Source organism: Macaca thibetana, chromosome 8, assembly GCF_024542745.1.
Source record: "Macaca thibetana thibetana isolate TM-01 chromosome 8, ASM2454274v1, whole genome shotgun sequence".
NCBI lineage: Eukaryota > Metazoa > Chordata > Mammalia > Primates > Cercopithecidae > Macaca > Macaca thibetana.
In genome coordinates this window covers 94131774-94156389 of record NC_065585.1, presented here as the reverse complement: position 1 = coordinate 94156389, position 24616 = coordinate 94131774, and the positions used below count along the sequence as shown (strand labels likewise).

Here is a 24616-nt window from a genome sequence, read left to right as displayed (position 1 = left end):
GACCACTGCCAAGTTCACTCAGCTTGTTGAGAATACTGCCAGGCCTGGGACTCACCCTTCAGGGAAGTGGGCTCCCCTCTGGCCTGGGTAAGGTCCAGAAATGCCATCCAAAAGGCAAAGCCTATAATCAGAGACCCCACGAGCCCACTTAGTGCTCTAGCCTCTGTGGCTGAGCTGGTACCAAAGCTGCAAAACGAACCCCTTTACTTTTATCTCTGCTCTTCTAGAGCAGGAAGCATCAAAACTACCACAGCTAGGAATGTGGTTGGTATCACCTGAAGCCAACAAGGCTGTGAGTTTTAGCCAAGGCCCACAGTGAGCACTGTCTGGGTATTGCTGCTTATCATTTAGGGTCCAAGGGCTGGGGCTCTTTAGTAAGCAGGAGGTGATGAATCCTGCCAGAACTGACTCTTTCTCTTCAATGCAGCAGGTTCTCTTTTCGCCCAGAGTGTGTCTAGAAATGTCCCAGAGCCAGGGCCTCAAATGAGTTCCTCATGACTCTGTGTGGGGCAACTACTGTGACTGAGCTGGTATCCAAGTTGCAAGACAAAGTCTTCTTTACTCTCTCCTCAAGCACAAAAAAAGGAGTCTCTTTCAGAGCTGTGAGCTGTGCTTCCTGTGGTTGGAGGACAGATGGTGCAGGCATTTCCTTAGCTACCCTGGCTGGTGACTCACTAGATCATATACCCTCAAATCCACTGGCTTTGAGCCCAGCAGAGCACCAGGACTTACCTAGAGTTACAGCTCTTGTGGCCTAGACACCTTTCAAGTTTATTTAAGACCCTAGAGCACTTTAGCACATGGTAGTGAAGCTTGCCAAAACTCAAGTTATGACTGCTGGGATGTGCAATTCCCCTGTGGCTATGGCTTATCTAAATGCTTCCTCCATGGGCATCAGCTGAGTTCTGCTAATGTTGGCAGGACTGACTTCCAATGCAGATTCCCACAGTCACTGTGCTCCCCCTCCCCAAAGAGCACAGATTCTCTCCTCTTGCCAAGTTGTCACTGACAGAGTATGGAGGAGAGGCGGCACTTAGCGGAACAATGCAAGACTGTCTTTCTACTCTCTTTAGCACCTCTTTCAGCAAAATGATATTAAAATCAGGTACTGTGTTTTTGGTTAATTTTTGGTTCTTATGAAGGTCCTTTTTAAATGTAGTTATTAAATTTGGTGTTCCTATGGGGAGGACAATCAATGGAAGATGCTATTCAGCTGTCTTGCTCCATTCCAAGTCCCCAAATGTATAATGTCTTAAACACTATACGTTTTCTTTTTTCTCACCAAACAGACTAAAACCGGTGTTCTTGATTGGCAGGTGACTTTCCTCCATACCATAATTCAGAAATTTGTCTTGTAGCTTTACCGTCTTCCAGGGTCTTGGTGTCAAAATATATTAAATTAAAAGAATAAAATAGGGAAGCCTTGCCTGAAAGTGCATGCAATATTTCAGCTCACATCTCATTGGTGAGATCTAGTCACATGGTCATATGTACCTGCAAAGAAGCAAAAGAAATGTAGCACCTTTGTATACTTAACTGTATCTGTCATTTAAATTTACTAAAATTATCTCTAAATCTTAGCATTTTGTCCTTGCTTGCTTGGGACTCAGGTGTTTTGTGATGATAAAAATTTTTTTGTTATACAATCACGTCCATTAAACTCATGAACTCTTTATTTAGAGTAAACTTTAGCCATTCATGAGTTTACTTTTCTTATTTGCAAAGAAAATGTCCCCCAAAGGTTAATTCAATTAAATAACCTTTCTTGCTATTATTTCTGTATGATAAATTTTGAAGGTTATAGTATGCCTAAAATGAATAAATCATTATTATTTTCAAGGAGCTTAAAATATAGTCTTGGTCAAATGGCTTACCCAAGGTCATAAGGCACATGAATCTTAGAAACAGGCTTAGGATTCAGGTGTCCTAAATCTTCTTCTGCTACAGCTTTTAGTACAATTTTTAGTATAGTACTCTAGTAGATCACTCACTCCTATTTTACCTTTGATCCAAGCAATGCACAGAATTGAATGTGTTATCTTATTGATGAAGGAAAGATAGGTAACAAAAACAATCCGAGAAATAATTTGAATTGTTTACAAATATATTTATATTAGTCATATTGATATTTTATTTATTTTAAAGTAATGTATCTAAAAATACATATCTTTATCTGTATAAATATTTATTGTCCAATTAAAGTACTTTAAGATGCAAGAGTTAATTAAACATCAGTGTAATTCTCTGTGAGATAATTATCTTAAACCACACCAAATATTAAGGTGAAGTTTTGCAAGAACATTTTCTCAACATATTGATTCTTATAACTTTCCTTTCAAGACATGACTTATCAATGTGATAGGTAGAAGAATGACTCCCAAAGATGTATCCATGTGCTTACCCCAGATACCACTGAATATGTTACCTTATGTGGAAAAAGGAAGTTAGGTAGAGATGTTACAATGGTGGCTTTGCAGATGGAAGAAGAGGTCATGCTATAAGGAGTGCATGCAGTCTCTAGAAACTAGAAAAGGCAAAGAGATTAACTCATCTCCAGAGCTCCTTGAATGGAATGAAGCCTACTGATAATCTCGATTTTAGCTCAATAGGACCTATTTCGGATTTCTGATGAACAGAACTATAATATAATAAATCTGTGCTGTTATAAGCCTCCAAGGTTTTATGACAATTTTTATAACCACAATAGGAAATTAATTCAGATTTAAATATCTGGAAGTGAGCTGCCACTATAATGTACTAAGTCTGTAATTATTTGTAAATTATATATTCAAAGATATCATATAATAATATTGATTTTTCTGGTTTGCTTTCTGCTATGGTTGAGTGAAAAACCAAGGAGTAGAGTTACAAAAATTGTTTCTATAGCACTGGGTACTCCAATGAAGAAGGCTGCATAGGAGAAAATTATGCTTCTATGTCTTAACAGAAAATAACTTACAAAATAGTGATATATTCAGATGAAGAATCAAAGCAGTTAGTTACCTTTGAGGTTTTCAGGTATTCTTGAGCATCTTCTTGAGATTCTATGAATACATCCTTCCACCCTAGAAGAGGCGGTGTGTCTCCATAGACATTCTTTCCAACAGAAGAAAATCCTTTCAAGTTTGCCCCATAAGTCACTATTTCACCTCATTGAGGATTTGTCTAAAAATTAAATCATGGAGTTTAGAATAGGTTATAACAGTAGCAGCTTTTCTGCACCAACAAAATATCAGATGTCTATAAAGACTTAAATATCACCATATGAGCAGATTACATCCAACTAGACTTAAACTTATCACTGTTTTACTTTACAACAATTAGCAAAGAAGATCATTTTATGCTAAAAGCTGCAAAATGCTTGTTGCAGTTGTTTTTTAAACTTTTAAATTATTCAGTTATTGAGGTTTATATAATATCATTTTAATTGTATAAGAAGTTATTCTACCTACAACCTGATATTAAGAAGAAGACATTATTTATACAAAAGTAAAAGCTAAGAATAAAATGGATATACAAGTTTAAAGTTCTGTAAGAGCAGCTCATTATTGTTGTATAAAATAATGATAGTGACAGAAATGGTTTTCAGTTAAAAGAAAAAAACTATTGCTATATTTCAGTGACTTCTTTATTTTTACAGTGGTTCTTTACTCATTGGCCTTTATCAGAATAGGAAATTGTGACTAACGCCTCACTATGGTTTTAATAATTTGCATCCCTTCATATGCTTCTTATTCTTTAATGCACATTTCTGAAATGTTTAATGGATGTAAATTTTTGCCTTTTTGTTTTTCTATGAACTTATTTAGGAGAAAAAAATGTAATGCCATTTTAGCTGTATAAATTAAAATGAACTATAAGAAATGTGATTTGGCCGGGCGCGGTGGCTCAAGCCTGTAATCCCAGCACTTTGGGAGGCCGAGGCGGGCGGATCACAAGGTCAGGAGATCGAGACCACAGTGAAACCCCGTCTCTACTAAAAAATACAAAAAATTAGCCGGGCGCGGTGGCGGGCGCCTGTAGTCCTAACTACTCAGGAGGCTGAGGCAGGAGAATGGCGTGAACCCAGGAGGCGGAGCTTGCAGTGAGCCGAGATCGCGCCACTGCACTCCAGCCTGGGCAACAGCGTGAGACTCCGTCTCAAAAAAAAAAAAAAAAAAAAAAAAGAAATGTGATTTGACTTTATTGCTTCCATGTTATTTTCAAGTACATATTTGTGTAAAGCACTAACGCATATGTTGTTGATCTCAACAGAATTGTCTGCAATCATGCTTACAATGTCCTACCTGCAGATTTTTACAGATTATTAAAGAAAAAACATTCAATTACACCTTTGCTACAATAATATATATTTTACAAATAATTACATTTAAAGAATATATCAAGTAAACTCTCACCCTCAATATTGTAACTGAAACCAGTAACAATGAACAAGGTTTATCTTTTAGCATATTATGATTTTGTAATGTTCTTGGTATTTTCAACAAAATATTCTAATGAGTTTATTTTCTCCATAAGTAATTATCAACAAAAAATTCCCCATCTGTAATCAGTATTTATTAAAATAGGTGACATGATAGGTTTTACTTTTTTCAGGACCAATTATCATATTATTTCCGCATCCTTCAGCCGCTTCAAGTTCTTATTTGATCATGCAATTTCTTAGGTACTATCATTGTGGATTTGAACACATTTTAATTTTACCATCAAAAATGAATCTGGCAAATTGCTTGAGAAGTTGAGTTAGCATTGCAAAAGAAAACCTAATTAGATACTATCGATCAATTAATTTGCTTAATGAAAACTTGAGCTGTCTGAGGAATATGGTTAGATAGAAAGAAAGAAGTGTGACTTCTTGTATTGTATATGGTGCATCTGCCTATGAAAAGGAATAGCTTTCCTTGCTTTGCTCTGTTTATACCCCAGGCTGTTTTCTTCCTTCCCCTCTGTCCTATTCTGAACATAGTACAGGTGGAAAGACGTATAACGAAAAGGTCAGGCCGGGCGCGGTGGCTCACGCCTGTAATCCCAGCACTTTGGGAGGCCGAGGCGGGCGGATCACAAGGTCAGGAGATCGAGACCATCCTGGCTAACACTGTGAAACCCCGTCTCTACTAAAAATGCAAAAAATTAGCCGGGCGAGGCGGCGGGCGCCTGTAGTCCCAGCTACTCGGGAGGCTGAGGCAGGAGAATGGCGTGAACCCGGGAGGCGGAGCTTGCAGTGAGCCGAGATCGCGCCACTGCACTCCAGCCTGGGCGACTAAGCGAGACTCTGTCTCAAAAAAAAAAAAAAAAAAAAAAAAGAAAAGGTCAGTCATCTGCTAGGCCTCTCTTTCCTCTAGCTCATTAATCTACATTCTTTTCACCTTACTCTGCTAATTGAAAGCTGGCTTTCCTGCGGAGAATTGTTTGATCCTGCAGTTCTCTAACATGGCATCTGATTTCATTTCCTGTTTGTAATCTTACTAAACTTGGAGATGGATAGGTATTCTTCTTGCTCCTCCTCAGTCTTTTCTTCATGCCTTCATCACATACATATATACACATTCGATCCAATTCCACCATCCACTATCCCAGACATCTATACCTATCTGCGCAGCCTGGTAATGATTCTAGTCTCTGGATCATTATTAAATCTCTAACATTTTTCTTTCAATACTTTCCATATGACAAAACTGTATATGAATGTCTCCTGGCCTTTCTGCTCTTGATCTGCTCTTCTCTGCTGATCTTAGTCTTCATGTCTCCTAAACCACACATTCTCATGTTCAAACCCCACACCTTGTCATTACAAGTAATTACAATGTGAACATAATTTAAATTTCAAACAATCTGCCCTAGTGATATCTTCAAACCTTCCACTGTAGCCCCTCTTGTGCCCCATGCTCATAATATCCCAACTTCAATTTCCTAATCTATCATCTTTCATTTTAGAGCATTCATCTTATGACACTTATCCAGCTTAAATTCCATAATCAAGTATTATTCCCCAGCATACACGCTCAGTTCAATTGCTTCTTTATTCTTCCTTATTCTCCCTGAATTCAGACTAACTCTAACTTTCCTTCCACTATATGCCTGAACTCATTTAGCTAAACATGGCTGAAGAAAAACAAATAGCCATAGTGACTCATCCACATTAAATTCATGATCACTGACCTCAACTACAGGCCTAAAGCAGCCTGCAATTATTCTTTCCTCCCCCAGTCTATTCCCTCCATTTCTTTTAAATAAATTTCTGCTGTCACCTTAAGCCTCCAATAACCACAGCCCTCATCCCCATTCTCACAAGATAATTCTGCTTCCTGCTTCAAAAAATTGAAGCAATCAGAGGAGAACTGAACACATCTGCCCACTTCCCTGCATCTGTGTTCTGCTGTGGCTGGAAAGGACCTGCACGTGCTCCCAGCTGTTGCTGTTGCTCACTCAAGCACATTGCTCAGCAGCTCTCTCCTCTGTCCTTGCATTTCTCTCCCTAATCCCTGTAATGACCAACACTTTCTGTGCTTTCATTCAGAGAGAGCCTATTTAAAAGACAAACTATATCTACTGTCTCCAATTAGCCTCCTTCCCTTCTCTCTTGAATCAAATCCAATAATCATTTGCCTCCACTACTCATGGACAAACTTCTTTCATCAACACCACAAATGAACACTGTTTCACTAAATCAAATAGTCAATTATTGGTCCTCATGATAGTTGAGTCATCCACGCATTTGACACAGCTAGTCTCTTTCTTTTTGTCTTCATGATGTAAAAAATGCTTGAGTTTTTTCTTACACCTTTGTGGTTCTCTCCTCTTCTCTATTACCACACAAAGTCTGCTGCCCCAGGACCTTGCCATTCACTGGGTCTCCTCTATTTGTACACATTCATACAGTTTTAAGACTTTAAATACCAGTCTTAAACTGATGAGACAGTCTTAAACTGAATATTCTATATGACAAGATTAGACCATGCCTTAGAACTCCAGAATGGTTTATCAAATTTATTTCTTCGTATTTTCTATTTCTTTCTAAACTTACCACAGTCTTGAAATGTCTAAAACTGAGCTCCTGGTTTTATCTCCAAAGCTGATTTTCTCAAAATCCTCCCTTTTAAGGGCCTCTTCCATTCTTCTGATTGCAAATATCAAAAACTTTCTATCACCCTTAACTTCTATTTTTATTTCACACCAGAAGTAAAATTCTACTTTCAAAATATATCAAGTTAAACTACTCTCTAAAGTCTTCCCTGCTGCCAATGTTTCAAGCCTCTATCATCTCTCATCTGCTTTGCTACAAGAGCATTCTAAATAGTCCTTCTTGCTTCTTTTCTTTCTTTTTTTCTCTTTAGGCAAGGAATCCAGTCAAAAAGCACATTAAATTCTGTCTCTCCTCCATTCAAACCCTCCAATGGCTTGCCCTGTGACTCAGACTAAAGCCAAAGGTCTTTTAGGGACCTACAAGGAGGTCTGCAACCGAAGACACATTCCATTTTATCTCATTATCAACTACTCTCTTCAAACAATTTTTCAGTAACCATAACCATAATGGACTCATCATCCCTGAGATCGTCCTGGCAAGCCCTTACAATTTCAGCCCCTGCCTTGCTGGCCCCTCAGCCTTGATGCTTCTCTTTCAGATATCCATACAGGTAACTCACTTCCTTTAAGCCTATACTGAAGTGTCCCGTTGGTAAGATGTCAGGGCAATTGCAGCTACAATTTCAGCCCTTCCCAGTATTTTCTGCTTTTTTTCCTTGATTTATTTATTTATTTATTTATTTATTTATTTATTTATTTATGGTTCCCCCTTAGGATTCTTACTATTTAACCTAACATGTATTTTGCTTTTTATCTTTATATTCTCATGCTTCCAAAGTAAAATATAAGTTACATTTTCACAGGTATTTCCATCTATTTGGTTTCCTGCTGTGTGTCCAGTGTTTATGACAGAGGCTTGAATGAATTACTCTCTTTTGGAGAGAATGGGAGATGGAGAAGAAAAAATGTTCAGGTTACCAATCATCTGAAAATGTCACCCTTGTATGTGGACACTGTCGATGCCATTATATTTGATATTCTTCTTGGCAAGAAACCAAGCGAATAACCTTGGGTTTTACTCCTTCTCATGAATCAAGATGGCCTGGAATTATTTTAATTGTCACGGAAAAGTCAACCTAGGATAAATAATGCATTTTGGGTAACACTGAAACATGTTGACAGAAAATAGCCATCCTATTTCCTTTTAGCACACTGCTCCAAGTCTACCTGCTTTCTTGTGCTGACACTGGTGTCTCTTTTTTTCTTTCCTGATTGCTACTCTCCAAAAGGCCCTGGCATAGTCCCAAACTGCTTAATTTCAATGTCTTGAAAGGAGCTTTTATAGCCAGCCCTCTGTGGTGACAAATCAGGGTAATTGCCATGGTCTCCCCATTTGAGGGGCTTTGTGCTGCTGCAGTAATTGCTGGCTCAGCAGTGGTTTTCAGGGAAGCAGCTGGCAAGAGGGGAAGGAGATGGTTTCTACAGCTGATATAAAATGACAATAGGTTCATTTGTAAACTCGCAACCAACTATGTGCCCTTCCCCAAAGTGAAGATTACTTCTTTCTGCGTGTAGCAGAGCACTCGTGGTATATTTAGTTCATTTTGTAACTTCTTTTCCACCTGAAGCTCTTTTTGAAATTTATTTTATTAAGATTCCTCTTCAAGAAATATTAACACAGGAAAAGGTTTGTAGAAACCTGACAAAAATAAAAATATCTGATAAAACATCTATCAAACAGTGAGCGACTCACAGTAACAACAGGGCTGGGGAGGGAAGCATTGCCCAGAAGGGATGGAGGGAGAGTTTTTGCTGCCCTGGAGAGCCAAGAGGAGGATGAGCCTTGGTTTCTGAGAGGGTGAACATGGGGATGGCAGAGTATCAATGGCTGTGATGAGACCTGGTTTGGCTTGTTATTTGAATGGCTTTAAGCAATAGGAATGGTGCTCCTAAATGGGGAACCATGGAAGGAGAGTAAAGGATGCCTCCATCTTTGAAAGTAAATGAGCCCATCGCAGCTCAATCCCAGGGCTCCACAGAGGGAATCCAGCTGTGAGACAGGTGCCCTGGATACTGAGGGAAGACACCAGTGGAGTAAACAGTAAACAGTGGTTGCAGTGGCCACACAATGTTATCACTATGGGTGCATTTTTGTCAGAAATCTCCTGGAAACATCAAAAGCAGATATCTGGATTTGTTAGGTGCTGTGGACCTCACTGTCTGGAAGTATAAGAGGTGAAACATGAAGATGATTGTACAGTTGACCCTTGAACACCTGAACAACACAAGTTTGGACATCGAGGCTCCTCTGATATGTGGATTTTCTTCCACCTCTGCCACCCTTGAGACAGCAAGACAAATGCCTCCTCTTCCTCTTTCTTCTCAGCCTACTCAACATAAAGACAATGAAGATGAAGAGCTTTATGATGATCCACTCTGATCATCATAATTAATAGTAAATATATTTTCTCTTCTTTATGATTTTCTTAATCACATTTTCTTTTCTCTAGCTTACTTTATTGTAAGAATACAGTATACATTACATATAACTAATAAAATGTGCGTGAATCTCCTGATTATATTTTCAGTTAGGCTTCCAGTCAACAGTAGGCCATAATAGTAAAATGTAGGGGGGAAGTCAAAAGTTATACATCAAATTTTAACTGTGGCGTGGTAGTGGTAGGGGATTTGTATCCCAAACCCCTGTGTTGTTGAAGAGACAACTATAATTTGTGAGATATATGTAGCCCTCCCTTGATTTAGAGATTTGAGATTAATTCTTGAGTTCTGCAGGGTGAGGAACGTTGTGGGGTGACAATGCTAACAAACCAGGCCTCCTTGGCAAATAATTTTAACATTACTGTTTTGTCTTTTGTAGGCACTTTAGATTGTTGTGGTCTAAAGAAACACCTGCTATGCCCAGGTGCTTTTTTTTTTTTTCTTTTTTTTAGAGATGAGGTCTCACTATGTTGCCGAAGCTGGTCTTAAACTCCGAGGTTCAAGCGATCTGCCCACCTTGGCCTCCCACAGTGCTAAAATTAAAGGCCTGAGCCACCTTGCCATCTCTCAGCTGCTTTTAGTTGTAGCATTTGAACTTCTGCTAGCAGACACATATCAAAGATCAGAAAAATGTTCTTTTTAATATAGAAACAGAATTATTATGTTTATTTTATATATGTTAACAGTTAAATTCACTTAATTCTTTGCTCTTCTCTTCAACTGTGTATAAACTTCTGGTAAATTCATATATTGGGTTTATAATTTTAGTTATTCTATTTTTTATTTGGAGGTATCCATTTTATTATTTTGTAATTTACTTTTATATAATTTTCTAACTAGCCACCTAATGTTTGAACATATTAAGCATGATAGTTTTAAAGTCTGTCTGGTCCCTCCAAAATTTAAATATCTTACGTATGTGCGGCTTTTTTTCTCTTGTCCATTTTATCCTCTGTTTTTTAAAATTGTATCCTTATCTCCTTGTATGGCTTATAAATTTTGGTTCAAGAAAATACATTGCATATAAATATGTAGACATGATTTGGGGTTCATAGGGATATTATCTTCCTCCAGAGATAATTTACTTTTATTCCTGGCAAAATAAAATCACAGGTACAATTTATCTCACTGTAATGAGAAGACTAAAGACTGTGTGTTTATGAAGGGCTCGTAGAACACTTAGGCTGCAACCTTTATGAGGCGTTGGTTATTACTCATTTATTTTTCCTCCTGTGTTATATCTTGCCTGATGGTTTTCTCTAGGAGGGCTCAGAAATCAAATATATGTTGCTTAGTCCTTTGAAACTGCTGTGATTCACTGTTTTAGCCTCTAGGCAATGATTTTACAGTGAGGAAATATCGAGGGGGAAAGTGTCTCGGAGGGGATGCACATCTCTGAGCTTTTCTTTTCCCAGGCAGCTCGGCTGGTCAAGTCTGTGTTGCCTTGGTAACATTGCAGCGTTCTCTAAAATGTTTTTATCCTCATTAAAAAAAAAAAAAAAAAGATTATTTCCTCTTTTAATCATCGTCCCTGAAGTAGAATTGATTTGTAATAAAGTGGTCCAACATGTCGTATTTGGAAATACTATGTTTATCAAGAGCCCATCATTTATTTTTCTCTTTCAAGTGCTAGGACATTTTCATTAATGGTTTCCTCTGTCTTAAGTAATAAACATAGTTCTCATTAATACACAGCCTTACCAGCTGTTGGAATTATAACATAATTAGATGGCCTTCTCCCTGACGTAGGCATAAATTATGAGACCAAGTTTGAGGCAGCATCTCTGTCATTTGGAAGGTTCATTAAAATATCGAGAGGTAGATTCCACCCCTAAATTTTTTTTTTGAATTCAGTAGTTCTGGGTTAAGACCTGAGGATTTGCATTTCCAACAGGTTCTCAGATGATGCTGATGTTGCTGGACTGGAAACCATGGTAATATTAGATTAGCAGCTGTCCATCTTCACTTTAGCTGAAAAAATTTACATATAAATTTGTGGGTTTGTTTCAATAAAAGTAAAAGACATAATGTACTGTACCCTAGAACTTAAAGTATAATAAAACAATTAGACTGCAAGAATTTGCCATTTGTTTCAGTTTTATTATTTATTATGAACATGTTGTTACAGGTTATGTTGATTCCTCCTTATAAAACACCTGAAATGCTCCCTCCTTCCCTTTGTCTTCAAAAAACTAAGGATAAATATACAAATGTAATCATTATGATGTAGATATCTATTAAAAACTGTTTCTAAAGTTTATATGGAGAGGCAAAGGACCCAGAATAGCCAACACCATACTGAAGGAGAAGAGCAAAGTCAGGAGGCTCATATTATCCAATCTCAAGTCTTACTATAAAGTGACAGTAATCAAGGGAGTGTTGTATTCAATGAAAGAATAGACAACATCTCAATGAAGCAGAATGGAAAGTCCAGAAATAGAGTCACACAAGTATAGTTGTTTCCTTTGAAAAAAGGAAAAAGAATACAACAAAAAAGTTGATATTTTCTACAGATGGTACTGGAAAAACTGGACATCCACATGAGGAATAAAAATAATAATAATCTAGACGCAAACCTTACACCTTTTAGAAACATTAACTCAAAATGGATAATATACTTAAATTTAAAAGGCAAATAAAACTCCTAGAGGATGATGCAGGAGAAAATGCAGATGACCTTGAGTATGGTGATGATTTCTCAGATACAACACAAAAAGCATAATCCATGAAAGAAATAATTAATCAATTGGACCCTATTAAAGGAAAAATCATCTGCTCTATGAATAATATAGTCATGAAAATGAGAATACAAGCTACAGACTGGAAGAAAATATATGCAAAAGGCACCTGATGAGGGACTGTTACCTGAAGTACACAGAGAACTCTTAAAACTTAGCAATTAGAAAGGAAGCATCCTGATTTGAAACAGACAAAATACCTGAACAAGCACCTCATGAAAAAACTACGCACACATACACACACACATATATACACATATAAATGTATACACACACACACATACAAATGGCAAATCGGTTTCATTCTGCTGGGGGATTTTGCTAGTGGGGCAACTGTGCAAGTTAGGGCAAGAGGTAGTTGGGAGCTCTGTGCTTTCTACTTAGTTTTTCTGTGAACCCAAAAGCACTTTAAAAAAAGAAATTCTATTGAAGAAAAAAAATATGAACTAAAATAAATTTTAAAATAATAAATAAGTTATTACTTTGTAGTACAAGCTTCACATATTGGGCATGTTTTGTGATAATGATACATTTAATTTAAAGTAAATGAGCTTCCAAATTATTTATCTTAAATAATTATCTTGGAAGTCCTCTTGTCATTTAATGTGTTAAGGGAAATTCTCCTTTTAATTCTACTTTTTTCCAAAACATCCTATTTCTATTATGCCTGTAATTCCCATTTTTACATTTTTTATAAATTAAGAGATACACTGATTCTTAAGAATTATTATTTTCTGTGAGACTCATAGGAAGAACATACTGAAACTGCTTTATGTCTCTTCAACTATGTAATTATTATACCCAAGTATGGCAATGATGGTACTTTTTGGCATCTGAGAGCAATTGAAAGAACTCCCTTTTCCTGTTTGGCATAGTAAATGGGAAGGTGAATGTTTGACTCAGAGAGCAAACATGTAGATATATCCCTTACAGATCTGATAATCCCATTTTTATTAGGTATATTCTCAGCTCATTCCCAAAGCTAAACTCAGTTCAAAATAATAAAATTGCATACAACGATGATATTTCTTGAAGATAATAGTACACCACCCTTAATATTTCAGCCTGCAGCAAAGTATAGAGTTTGGAAGAGACAACAAACTCAATATCATAGTCTTAAGAGTCTCGAACATACTCTTTTTTATGATTATGTATACCACCGCATTCTTTTTTTTTCTTTCTTGCCAAAACAGAGGCATCATTAATAGACAAACTATAAGTTTTATCAGACTGAATGAAAACTAGAAACCCTGACTTAACTGAGAAATAATGCTTATGGGGATGTAATTTACAATAACTAAAATTTCATCTTATTACAATGACCCCAGAATGACAATCTAACAGTATTTGTTAGAATACTTTTTTCCTGTAGAACTTACAGAACTCTACATTATTTGAATAAAATAGTGGTAGAAAACTGTTAATAATACATATTGTATGACATTTAAAAAACATGATTTAATAAAATATAATGCATATATAGAAAATTCCTAAAACTTACGCATACCATTTAATTATTTAAAAAAAATCAAACCTCCATAAACAAACTACGTGTCAAGAAGAGTAGATTGTTAACCATTGTGCTGCCTGCTCCCTACTTTGCACAACTGACTTGTTCTCTTCTCACGTAACTGCTATCCTGAAAGGCTTGGTAATAATGATCTTGCTTTGATATACTACTTTTTTCTTTCCAACCATGAGTGCATTCCAAATACCATAGCTTATTTGAATCAAATCATATATATGTATGACTCTATATTGGCTTCTTTCAGTTAACATGATGTACCTTGAGATTCATTCACATGTTGTTCCATGTAACTATAATTTAATAATTGTACTTACTGTGTACTCATACTATAACACAACATGTTACTGTATTCATCTACATGATATACATTTGTGATACAGTTCATTGATATTTTCCAAATCAGCACATAGTTGGGACTACTAAGGAGAATGCTGCTGTGAACACTGGTACACATGCTTCTCTAGTGCTCTTACATGCACCAGCATTCAGTTCACATAAGTGAGGAGTCCAAGGCAGGTGAATAACTTGAGGTCAGGAGTGCAAGACCAGTCTGGCCAACATGGTAAAACCCCCTCTCTACTAAAAATACAAAATATTAGCCGGGCATCATGGTGCATGCCTGTAATCCCAGCTACTCGGGAGGCTGAAGCAGGAGAGTCACTTGAACCAGGAGGCGGAGGTTGCAGTGAGCCAAGATTGTGCCACTACACTCCAACCTGGGAGACAGAGGGAGACTCCTTCTCAAAAAAAGAAGTGAGGAGTCAATCTCACCAGCTCTGTTAGAGCTTTTCCATCACTACAGTTACCAAAATTTAGCTCTTTCTGTCCTTTTAATTGCAGCCGCTTTGGAAGATAAACACAGGATATACAACAGTGGTTTTAAATTGCATTTCTTTGATGAGCACTTTGGTTGAATACTTTCTCTAAGTTGAATAAGCCAAAATCTCTTTTCTGAAAAACCTCATTAATGCTCTTGCCCACTTTTCTACTGGCTTGTCTTTTTAGTTTCAGTCTATTATTGTCTTATTTTTAAATTTCTTTTTTTTTTTTTTTTTTTTACTATTAGTTTAGGTTACTCAGTAATATAATTTATTTTGGATAAAATTTTATATTTGGCAACATTGAGAAATTTGCAGAATAATTTTATTTAAAAGTTTTGTGTTTTCTATATATAAATTCATATTATCAACAAAAATGATGGCCTTATTTATTTTCTAAACCTAACATTTAATTTCTTTTTTTTTCTCAGCACATTGGGTAAAAGTAGAAAATCATTGATTATTAGTGGTGGTAGTGTATATTCCTGTTTTGTTACTGATCTCCAAAGAATAATTTAAATAATTCACCATTAAATACATTTTTAAAAATTACAAATACCCTTATTTGGATTATAAACTTAAAAATTCAATTTTAAAGACAATTTCTATTTTTAATTTAAAAACTCTATCATGAATTCATGTTGAATTTCACCATTTTTTCTTCATTTTTTGAGTATGTGATTTTAATCCTTCCTTTGGTTCATATTGTGAATTATATTGATGCTTTTAAATCTCATGGTATTTGTTTAATTAATACCTTTACACCTCATATAAAGAATGATTAAAAAGTAAATTTCCCTTTTTGTGAATATTTTTGTCAGGTGCTGTTACTCGAATTCATTTGCTTGTTCACTCATTCATGTAAAGTTGTGACTGGTCCGTAAATTAAATTGGGACTGATCACCCTTTTATTCTATTCTCTGGATGACTTTACAAGAATTTAGATCGTTAAAAAAAACAATTAGTAGAAATTAAAAAGAATCACAAGTTCCTCAAGTTTTTTTGTTTTGTTTTGTTTTGTTTTTGAGGAGGGGATGTTTTAAATTGCAGATTAAATTAGTTTAATAATTATAGGATTCTTTATTTAAAACAAATTTCTTCCTGCATCTATTCTGACATTTGTCTAAGAATTAATATATTTCATTTTATTTATTTATTTATTTTTTGAGACAAAGTGTCACTCTGTTGCCCAGCTGGATTGCAGTGGTGCCATCTCAGCTCACTGCAACCTCCACCTTCTGGGTTCAAGTGATTCTCCTGCCTCAACCTCCCAAGTAGCTTGTATTACAGGTACCCGTCACCACACCTGGTTAATTTCTGTAATTTTAAAAGACACAGGGTTTCACTATGTTGGCCAGACTGGTCTCAAACTCCTGAAATCTAGTGATCCACTCATCTTGGCTTTCCAAAGTGCTGGGATTACTTACCAGCATGAGCCACTGCACCTGGCCTCTTATTTAAATTTTAAAAGTAACTTGCAAAATATTATTTATAAGATTTTAAAACATAATTATAATATCTGTAGGATCTGGTATCATGGATTTTAGTAATTTATGCTGATGCTTGCCATGAGTATTTATATTATTATTCTCCCTTAACAATTATTTTTTGTTTTGTTGAATACCTATTTGTATGTATTTTTTCTATTTCACTAGTGCCTGCATTCAATACTTCTTTTTTCTTTTCTTTTCTTTTCTTTTTTTTTTGTTTTGTTTTGTTTTTGTTTTTGCTTTTGGGTCTCCCCTTATCTCTCACACTTTCTCTCTGTCTTCCTAAATATTTTCTAACTTCTTGATCTAGATTCCTGGATTACAGATATTGAGATTTTTTAAAAATGTATATATATATATATAAAAGCCTAAGGTTAGCCTTTGTTGAATCCCTCAAGTTTGATATTTCATATTTCACTGTATTTTAGTTCAAACTATTTTTTATCTTCATTTTTTTTATTTTTATTTTTTGGAGGGATGGAGTTTTGCTCTTGTTGCCCAGGCTGGAGTGCAATGACATGATCTTGGTTCACTGCAACCTCTGCCTCCCAGGTTCAAGTGATTCTCCTGCCTCAGCCTCCCAGGTAGCTGGGATTACAGGCATGTGCCACCAAGCCCAACTAATTTTGTATTTTTAGTAGAAATGGGGTTTCTCCATGTTGGTCAGGCTGGTCTCGAACTCCTGACCTCAGGTGATCCACTGACCTTGGTCTCCAAAAGTGCTGAGATTACAGGCATGAGCCACCTCACCCGGGCTTTATTATTATTATTATTATTATTAATTTAATTTTTTGAGATGGAGTTTCACTCTTGTTGCCCAGGCTGGAGTGCAATGGCACAATCTCAGCTCACCGCAACCTCCGCCTCCCAGGTTCAAGTGATTCTCCTGCCTCAGTCTCCCAAGTAGCTGTGATTACAGGCATGTGTCACCATGCCTGGCTACTTTTGTATTTTTAGTAGAGACAGGATTTCTCCATGTTGGTCAGGCTGGCCTCAGTCTCCTGATCTCAGGTGATCCTCCCCACTCAGCCTCCCAATGTGCTGGGATTACAAGCGTAAGCCACCACAACCCGCCTTAACTTCATTTCTGATTTCTCCTTTGATCTGTGGAAGTATATTGCTTAATTTTCAAATCTTTTGGAGGGGGGTATTCTAATTTTTTGTGAATATTGCTCTGTCATTTCATTCTATTTAGGGCACCACATGTCATTTGAATGGCAAAATGTATTTAATACCTGTTTTATTACCTGAATATAATGATATAATTATTATAAAGGTGTAATCACATCTGGTCATTTCCAGTGCACTTGAAAATAATTTGTACTCAATTTTTGTTGAGTCCAGTGTCTTAAACATAATAAATTAAGCAGATTGTATTAATTGAATTGTTCAAAACCTCTATGGCTTGATGGATTTTTAACTCTTATTTTATTAGTTATTCAATGAATTATGCTAAACTTGTTCTACAATTATCAGTTTCTTCATTTCTTTTGTTGTAGTTCCATCAGTTTTTTGTTTCATATATTTTAAAGGTATGTTATCAGGTCAGGCACAGTGGCTCAAATCTGTAATCCTAGCACTTTGGGAAGCAGAGGTAGCTAGATTTTTTGAGGTCAGGAGTTTCAGACCAGCCTGGTCAACATGGTGAAACCCCACCTCTAGGAAAAATACAAAAATTAGCTGAGGTTGGTTGTGGGCACATTTAGTCCCAGTTACTCTGCAGGCTGAAGCTGGAGAATCACTTGAACCCGGGAGGTGGAGGTTGCAGTGAGCTGAGATCATATCACTGTACTCCAGCCTGGATGACAGAGTGAGACAGTCACAAAAACAATAATAAATAAATAAGTAAACAAATAAATAAATAAATAAATAGTATGTTATCAGATATGAAAAAATCTAAGCATTATTATGTCTTTTTGATAGGTTTGAGACTACAATTACTAAAAGTCCTTTTTTATTTCTAGAAATGATTTTTGCCTTAGATCTACATTTTCTAATATCAGTATTGCTAAATCAATTGATTTTTGGTCTCTGAGATAATTTTTTTATTCTTTTCTTCACAAATTTTCTGTACTTTTATGTTTTAGATAAGCCTTACAGAGACAGAATATAGATTTTTTCTTTTGCTTTTATATTTATTTATTTATTTGTTTGTTTGTTTTTTAGTGTAGTATAAAAAAACTTTATAAGAAGCCAGGCATGATGGGTCATTCTTGCAATCCCAGCACTTTAGAAGGCCTAGATGATCAGATCGCTGAAGCCAGGAGTTCAAGACCAGCCTGAGCAACATAGCTAAACTCTGTCTCTACAAAAAATACAAAAATTAGCCAGGAGTGGTGGTGTGTGCGTCTGTAGTCTTACACAGGAGGCTGGGGCAGGAGGAGCACTTGAGCTGGGGAGGTCATGTTAGGGCTGCAGTGAACTGTGACCCCCACACTTCAGCATGGTTGATAGTGAGACCCTGTCTAAAAAAAAAAAAAAAAAAAAAAAAAATTTGCAAGATTGCATTTATTCTATTTACCTGCTGTATAACTAGTATCTTGTTTTGATTACATTCCACCACCTTACCTTGTGCCTTATATTTTTCCGTCACATTTGTTTCTTTTTAATCTCCTTTTCTTTTAGGTTGATTATAAAACAAATTATTTTTTTCTGTATGTTTATTTTGAAGTTTTATATATTTCACTAACATAGTTATTTTTCTTCACTTATAGTAAGTGATTACCTGAAAGATCATAACATTTGCTAAAGTTTTTACTTTACAACAGTGGCTCAGAGTATTTTGTAGACCCTTGAATGTTCTTGGGATACTTTTCAAGGATCCAGAAGGTCAAAATTATTTTCATAGTAAAATGCAGATGGTATTTGCCTCTTTAACTCTGATTGTTTCATAGGCATAAAGTGAAAGTTTTCCAGAAGCAAAATGATTTTGCTATCACAGGAGAGTGAATGCGGAAACATATACTAGAAATCATCTGCCTTCTATTAAACCAGTCGTTAATGTACACGTTTTTCCTGTCTTCATATCCCTTTTACTATGCTCTTTGCTGTCTTTGGTTTTCTGAAGACACATGCCGAAGTGCCTCTGTGTGTTTATATTTATCTAGCTTTTGTTTTGTTTGTCTTCTGAATCCGTGTATTGACTTCTTTTTATCTATTTGCAAAAATTCTTAGCCATCATCTCTTTCAATATATCTTCTGTTCATTCCCTTTCTTTGCTGTGCTTGGGTTGGGACTCAAATTTGAAGTTTTATACTTCTCAGTGTAACACCTTTTTCTCTTACTCTCATATATGTTTTTTCCAAACTTTTGTCTCTCCAATCATCATTCTACACATTTTTACTGAGCCATCTTTCTATTCACTAATTATTTCTTTAGCTGCTTTTTAATATGTTGTTAAACCCAACTTTATATTTCATAAATATTTATTTGTCTAATTTCTAAATGGAACATTTTATAATCTATTATCTCAGATATACCCTGATGAAGTTTCAATTTTGTATCTTATATTCTTATACATAGCAAACCTAGGTAAATTAATGCCTGTATTAGAAAATTCCAATATCTGAAATGCCTAAATATTCAGTTCTGCTATATATTGCTTTTATTCTTCATGTTTTTCTCCTGATGTACTTCATGAAGTTTTATTTCCTTATATTCTTGGTTATTTTTATTCTCTTCCAAGAAACAGTTCTTATGAAAATATATTGACATAAGTAATATTATTGTCATCCAGAAAAAAAATTCCATTTTCTTGAGTCAGGAGCCTGAGAGAATGCCAGGATCATCATAAACCATTTCAAGCGTGACATTTTCTGGATCATCTCAATGGCTTAAATATGAGTTCCAGTCCTGGCAAGGGCTTGATGACTTCTGCCTTAACTTTGTAATTAGGATGCAGACATTTCTGATCCTAACTAAAAGCAGAGCATGTTTACTAAGGCCTCCGCATGTGGAGGATTCTGGACTTTAACCTTTTGATCCAAACTTGTGAGACTGGCCAATGTAGCTGATTATCTCATGTGACATTTCTGTGTAGAAAGCATACCTATGGCAAAAGTTGACCCCACATTTGTATCAATGATTAACCTCTCTCAATTTTCATATTACTATAAATTTTTCCTGGTTGTCCTTTAATAGCTTGTAAAATATCTAGTTGCTTTAAGCATATTCTTTTCCAGTTTCCTAAGGTAACATTAGACGGTAGGTTGTCTATATTCTCTAATATGCAACTACTGGAAGTGTAAACTATAATATCCTTTTATTTTAACTCATGTAATTATTCTGACACATTAAATATATATTAAACTAAGTCATACTTTTCTTTATGGGATGGTTATCTATTAAGCTTCATTTACTCTTTCAAAACTGTGTTGCTATCTGATCAACTATACCTGACCATATAAGCAATACAAAATTGTCAGTTATTATAGCTGGTTCTTATTATGTTATTATTAACCAGTCTCTATGTAATGCATATGTTAGTAATCTAAAAGATTACAGAATACATTATATAATTAAAAGAGCAAGGCATCTTGGTTCAAATTCCAATTCTAACTTGTATCAAGTTTGTTTCATTTATTAAGCTAATTTATTTATATCACAATTCCTTAATTTGTTAACTCAGGGACTTTATAGCTCAGAGGCTTATTGTAAGACAAACTGAGATAATGAGATGGTGAATAATCCAATTATTTTAGAAAGTAAACATAATTAATGGAAAGAAGATGGGATCCATGAATAGACGACAGTAATATTTTAAATCCTGTGTTTCAAAGTCTTGCATTGTTATTAGTCAACTGTCACCACATTAATGCTGCACAACAAACCACCCCCTTACTAGCTGTAATACAACAATAAGTATTTCTTTCTTTATGAAAGTGACCTGATTGTCATTAGCCACCAGTTTGGAGCTAGCTGGGCTTGGTCCAGGTGTTAAGCTGAACTCTGGTCTGCTGCACTTGTTCCTATCCTGGGTATGAGTTTTTCATGGTAATGGCAAAAGCACAAGATGCTATGCTAACTTTACTCGTGATACATTCATGAATATCCTATTGATAATAGAAGGTCTCATGAGCCAAACAAAGAAAAAAATTATCTAGGAGGAGGAGTTAACTCTGCCAACCATAAAGCTAACATAAATTATATGAAGTGGGAAGTAAATCCTCCTACATAGAGTTGTGATGAAAAGGAAACGGAATGTCACGTGACTATGTTGCTAGAAATGTCATACTCATTTATTGTTTATGTATTTGTTTGACTCTCATGAAAATCAGATCATAGAAAGAGAGGAGTGACTCATCTCACCAAATCTTTGGAAATCGATCTGCCTTTATTTAACCACTAGACGCTACAGAATTGGTTTCAATGCCATTTGACATATGAATACACTAGCATAAATTGTATTCATCTAAGATCAGTGATTAAAAGGAGGACATTTATTATTCTCCCCTGTCATACAGAGAGGAGAAGTGGTCCACCGCCCTAGTGGTAATGCCATAAGATGTCTCTCTGATTTACTTTCTTTACTCACTTCAACATTGTGTATTAAAGCACATTCCCAATTAATAAAATGTCAGCAATTGGTAAACTAGTGTGATGCATCAATGAATTCTACTACAAATAAGTCTTTTTTTTTCTGTAAGAATTGGTAGAGTGGGAAATATAATCCATGGCAGGTTGGATGGCATAAGTATACACTTGATAAATGCTGATGGAAATGTATAAGAAATTCTTATGAGAGGTTTACATTCATTTACTGAAGGTAAATCTGGTTTAGTGTACTTTTTTCATCATTTAATTTGATAATTTTATGTGAGCTTTTAATACTACATGAAAAAATATCTAAAATATTTTTAATATTTACATCTAAACATTTTTTAGACATAAGATATATTAAAATAAGAAGTTTTTGACAGTTGATTGTATTCCATTTTCTTGCAGATTGTCTACATGGGCTGGTGTGAAGCCCGGGAGCAAGACCCACTTCAGGACAGAGTGTACTCCCCGACCTTCTTGGCTCTGAGAGGCTCATGTCTCTACAAGTTTCTGGCACCTCCAGTAAGTGTTTTATCCAAATTTATTGCTCTTTTCCATATTATCACAAGAGATTGACACTAACTTAACAGTACCAAATAGTATGCTATCAATATTTTTTAAAAATAATATAGAGAAAAAAATAGAAATCAGTTTATCTGATTTAACTTACTAAAAATGTATGTTCTGACATTAAACATTTACTTTATCACCCTTGAAAAGTCTGGAACTTACTTCTTTATAAATAGTGAACCTATAAAATAATGGATCAAAATATAATGCCATTAAAAATCTCATGAAGACATGGGAAAGGAGATTTTAAGAAACATTTTCAAGCATATGTCAGTGTATTTTGTTTATTGAATATAATTTAAAGAAATGAATATACCAAAAGTGAAATTAAAAAGAGTAAACTGTTTTAGAGCTATGCATGAATGAACATGTTTACTAAACTCTTATTTTCAAAGGATCTTTTGAAAGTTCTTTTAAATTTATTCAGCACTTTTAATTACTAGCAATTTATTATTAGCAAAGAGTAATAAGGAAATCTCAAAATGATAGCACCTTATCTATCCACTATTAAGTCTATCTCACCATAGTGGTAATCCCATAAGATGATGTAAACTCTCATGGTGTTCAAAGTTTAAATTAGAGGATTCCATCCTTGGCAAACATCATAAATACATTCTGGTAAGCTGTCATTTATGACAGTCAAACTATGTTTATCTATGTTGTACTGGTCTCTCTAAATAAAATCAATAGCATTTTCATCCTCTATTATATTCTATATCCTAGTTATTGAGATTTGTAGTAGATTTGTGTAGATACCTATTGCACCTCAAGTCTTCCTTTTGGAAACATGTACCTTGTAGCTCAGAAGACACTTAATAAATATTTATTGAATATAAATACCAAATACCCGACCAGTCACTTGCAGGTCTAATAATACATAGGATTTAGAAATCATCAGGTCTGATTTGCTGCTGTTTTAAATGTCTGTCTCTACATAGTTTAAAGCACTAGGAAGACAGAGGAAAAATTAATATTTATATATTTTACTCTATTCCTACTCTGAATAATTTATTTGACAGGGCAGTTAAATATATGTTCCCAACCTAAGTGAAATAACTGCATTACGCTTTTGGTATGTTTGCAATGTCACAGTCATCTTGAAATTTCTTAATATAAATGATGTATATTTAAAAAATTAGAGCTGTGCTGAGATCTAGTATTCTCTGTATTTAACTAGTGGTAAATTGAGAAAAAAATTATGAGTGCAGAATGTAAATACTTAGTATTTATAGGTAGACAATACATACATTATTTAAGACACATAAGGACACTGCACAAATGAGAACTGTTACACATAGCATAAATCGTTTGCTGAAAGCATAAGACAAATGGTGACAAAGCATGGAATAGAGGAAACAAAAGCATTATGTAGGGTCCTTTATGAGCATAGCTTCACAGATGAGAGACTAAGTAGATACATCTGTGAAAATTTTTCTTATTTTTCACTATATTATGCAAATCAAATACAGTGGTAAATAACTTTCTAAAACAAATTAAACATTATTTTCTTATCTCTTAAAGGTGACCACCTGGGACTGGACGAGAGCAGAGAAAACATTCTCAGTTTATGAGATTATGTGCAAGATCCTCAAGGTATGATCAATAAGTAGTCAGTATTTGAATGACTTTTCCTCAGCAAATAGTGTCTCTGGGCTCATAAGTAGCTCATGAAAGCAAATGATTCATGGAATGAAAGAAGAGACAAGATAAAGAAAAATGACAGAGAAAGAAAATAAACTAGACAAAAACGAGAAAATATGGAATGCACAGAAGTGCACTGGCACTCAGCTATCTGCTTAAATAACTTGCGAGCAGACTCTGCAGCCCTGCCATGGGTGAGGGAATAGGAAGAAGCTCCTCAGGAGTTCACTGGGGAAGAAAATTCAGTTGAAAGTAGTCTAAATTTAAACGTCGGTTGTTACCATGCTTTTTTTTTTTTTTTTTAATTCTTTTCTTTCTGAATAAAATGCAAAAGAGAAAGATTTGGGTAAGACTTGGAATTCGAAAATGTAGAAAATATCAAGAAAAATGCAAAGAAAAGTTTTGCTCTTTTTTTCTTAATCTCATGGCTGACCGTCTTTTTGCATATGTAAAAGAACATTCGATTGTCATATATGAGTTGAATTTCTGCCATATGCAGGATTATTGCAATAGCAAGCCATCACAAATTCTGTAAAATGTCACATGGTTTCTATAGCGTTTTTTAAAGAATTAAAATTGGAATAACCTATAAAACATGAAGACTTTCTACTTTCTTCACTTTCTACTTTAGGGTTTGTAGGCTTGGACTCACCACAGATTGATAATTCAATTCCTGCATAAGGTTGACTTTGTTTCTGTACCCAAGGGAAACTGACTTCCCTTTGTTTTATGTTAGCTATTTATTTTCCTGTTAAAGACTTAGCAGAATAA

The 24616-nt window shown here is 35.2% G+C and overlaps 1 protein-coding gene across 8 annotated transcripts in view; it reads left to right on the top strand.

Moving 5' to 3' along the window:
* SNTG1 (syntrophin gamma 1) overlaps positions 1–24616 on the top strand; it is an 891115-nt gene that overhangs the window by 720471 nt on the left and 146028 nt on the right. For all 8 annotated transcript variants that reach the window (XM_050801928.1, XM_050801925.1, XM_050801927.1 and 5 more), the window contains 2 exons: positions 22040–22156; positions 23726–23797. In XM_050801928.1, coding sequence (XP_050657885.1) covers positions 22040–22156; positions 23726–23797 — 189 coding nt within the window. The remainder of the gene's footprint in view (positions 1–22039; positions 22157–23725; positions 23798–24616) is intronic.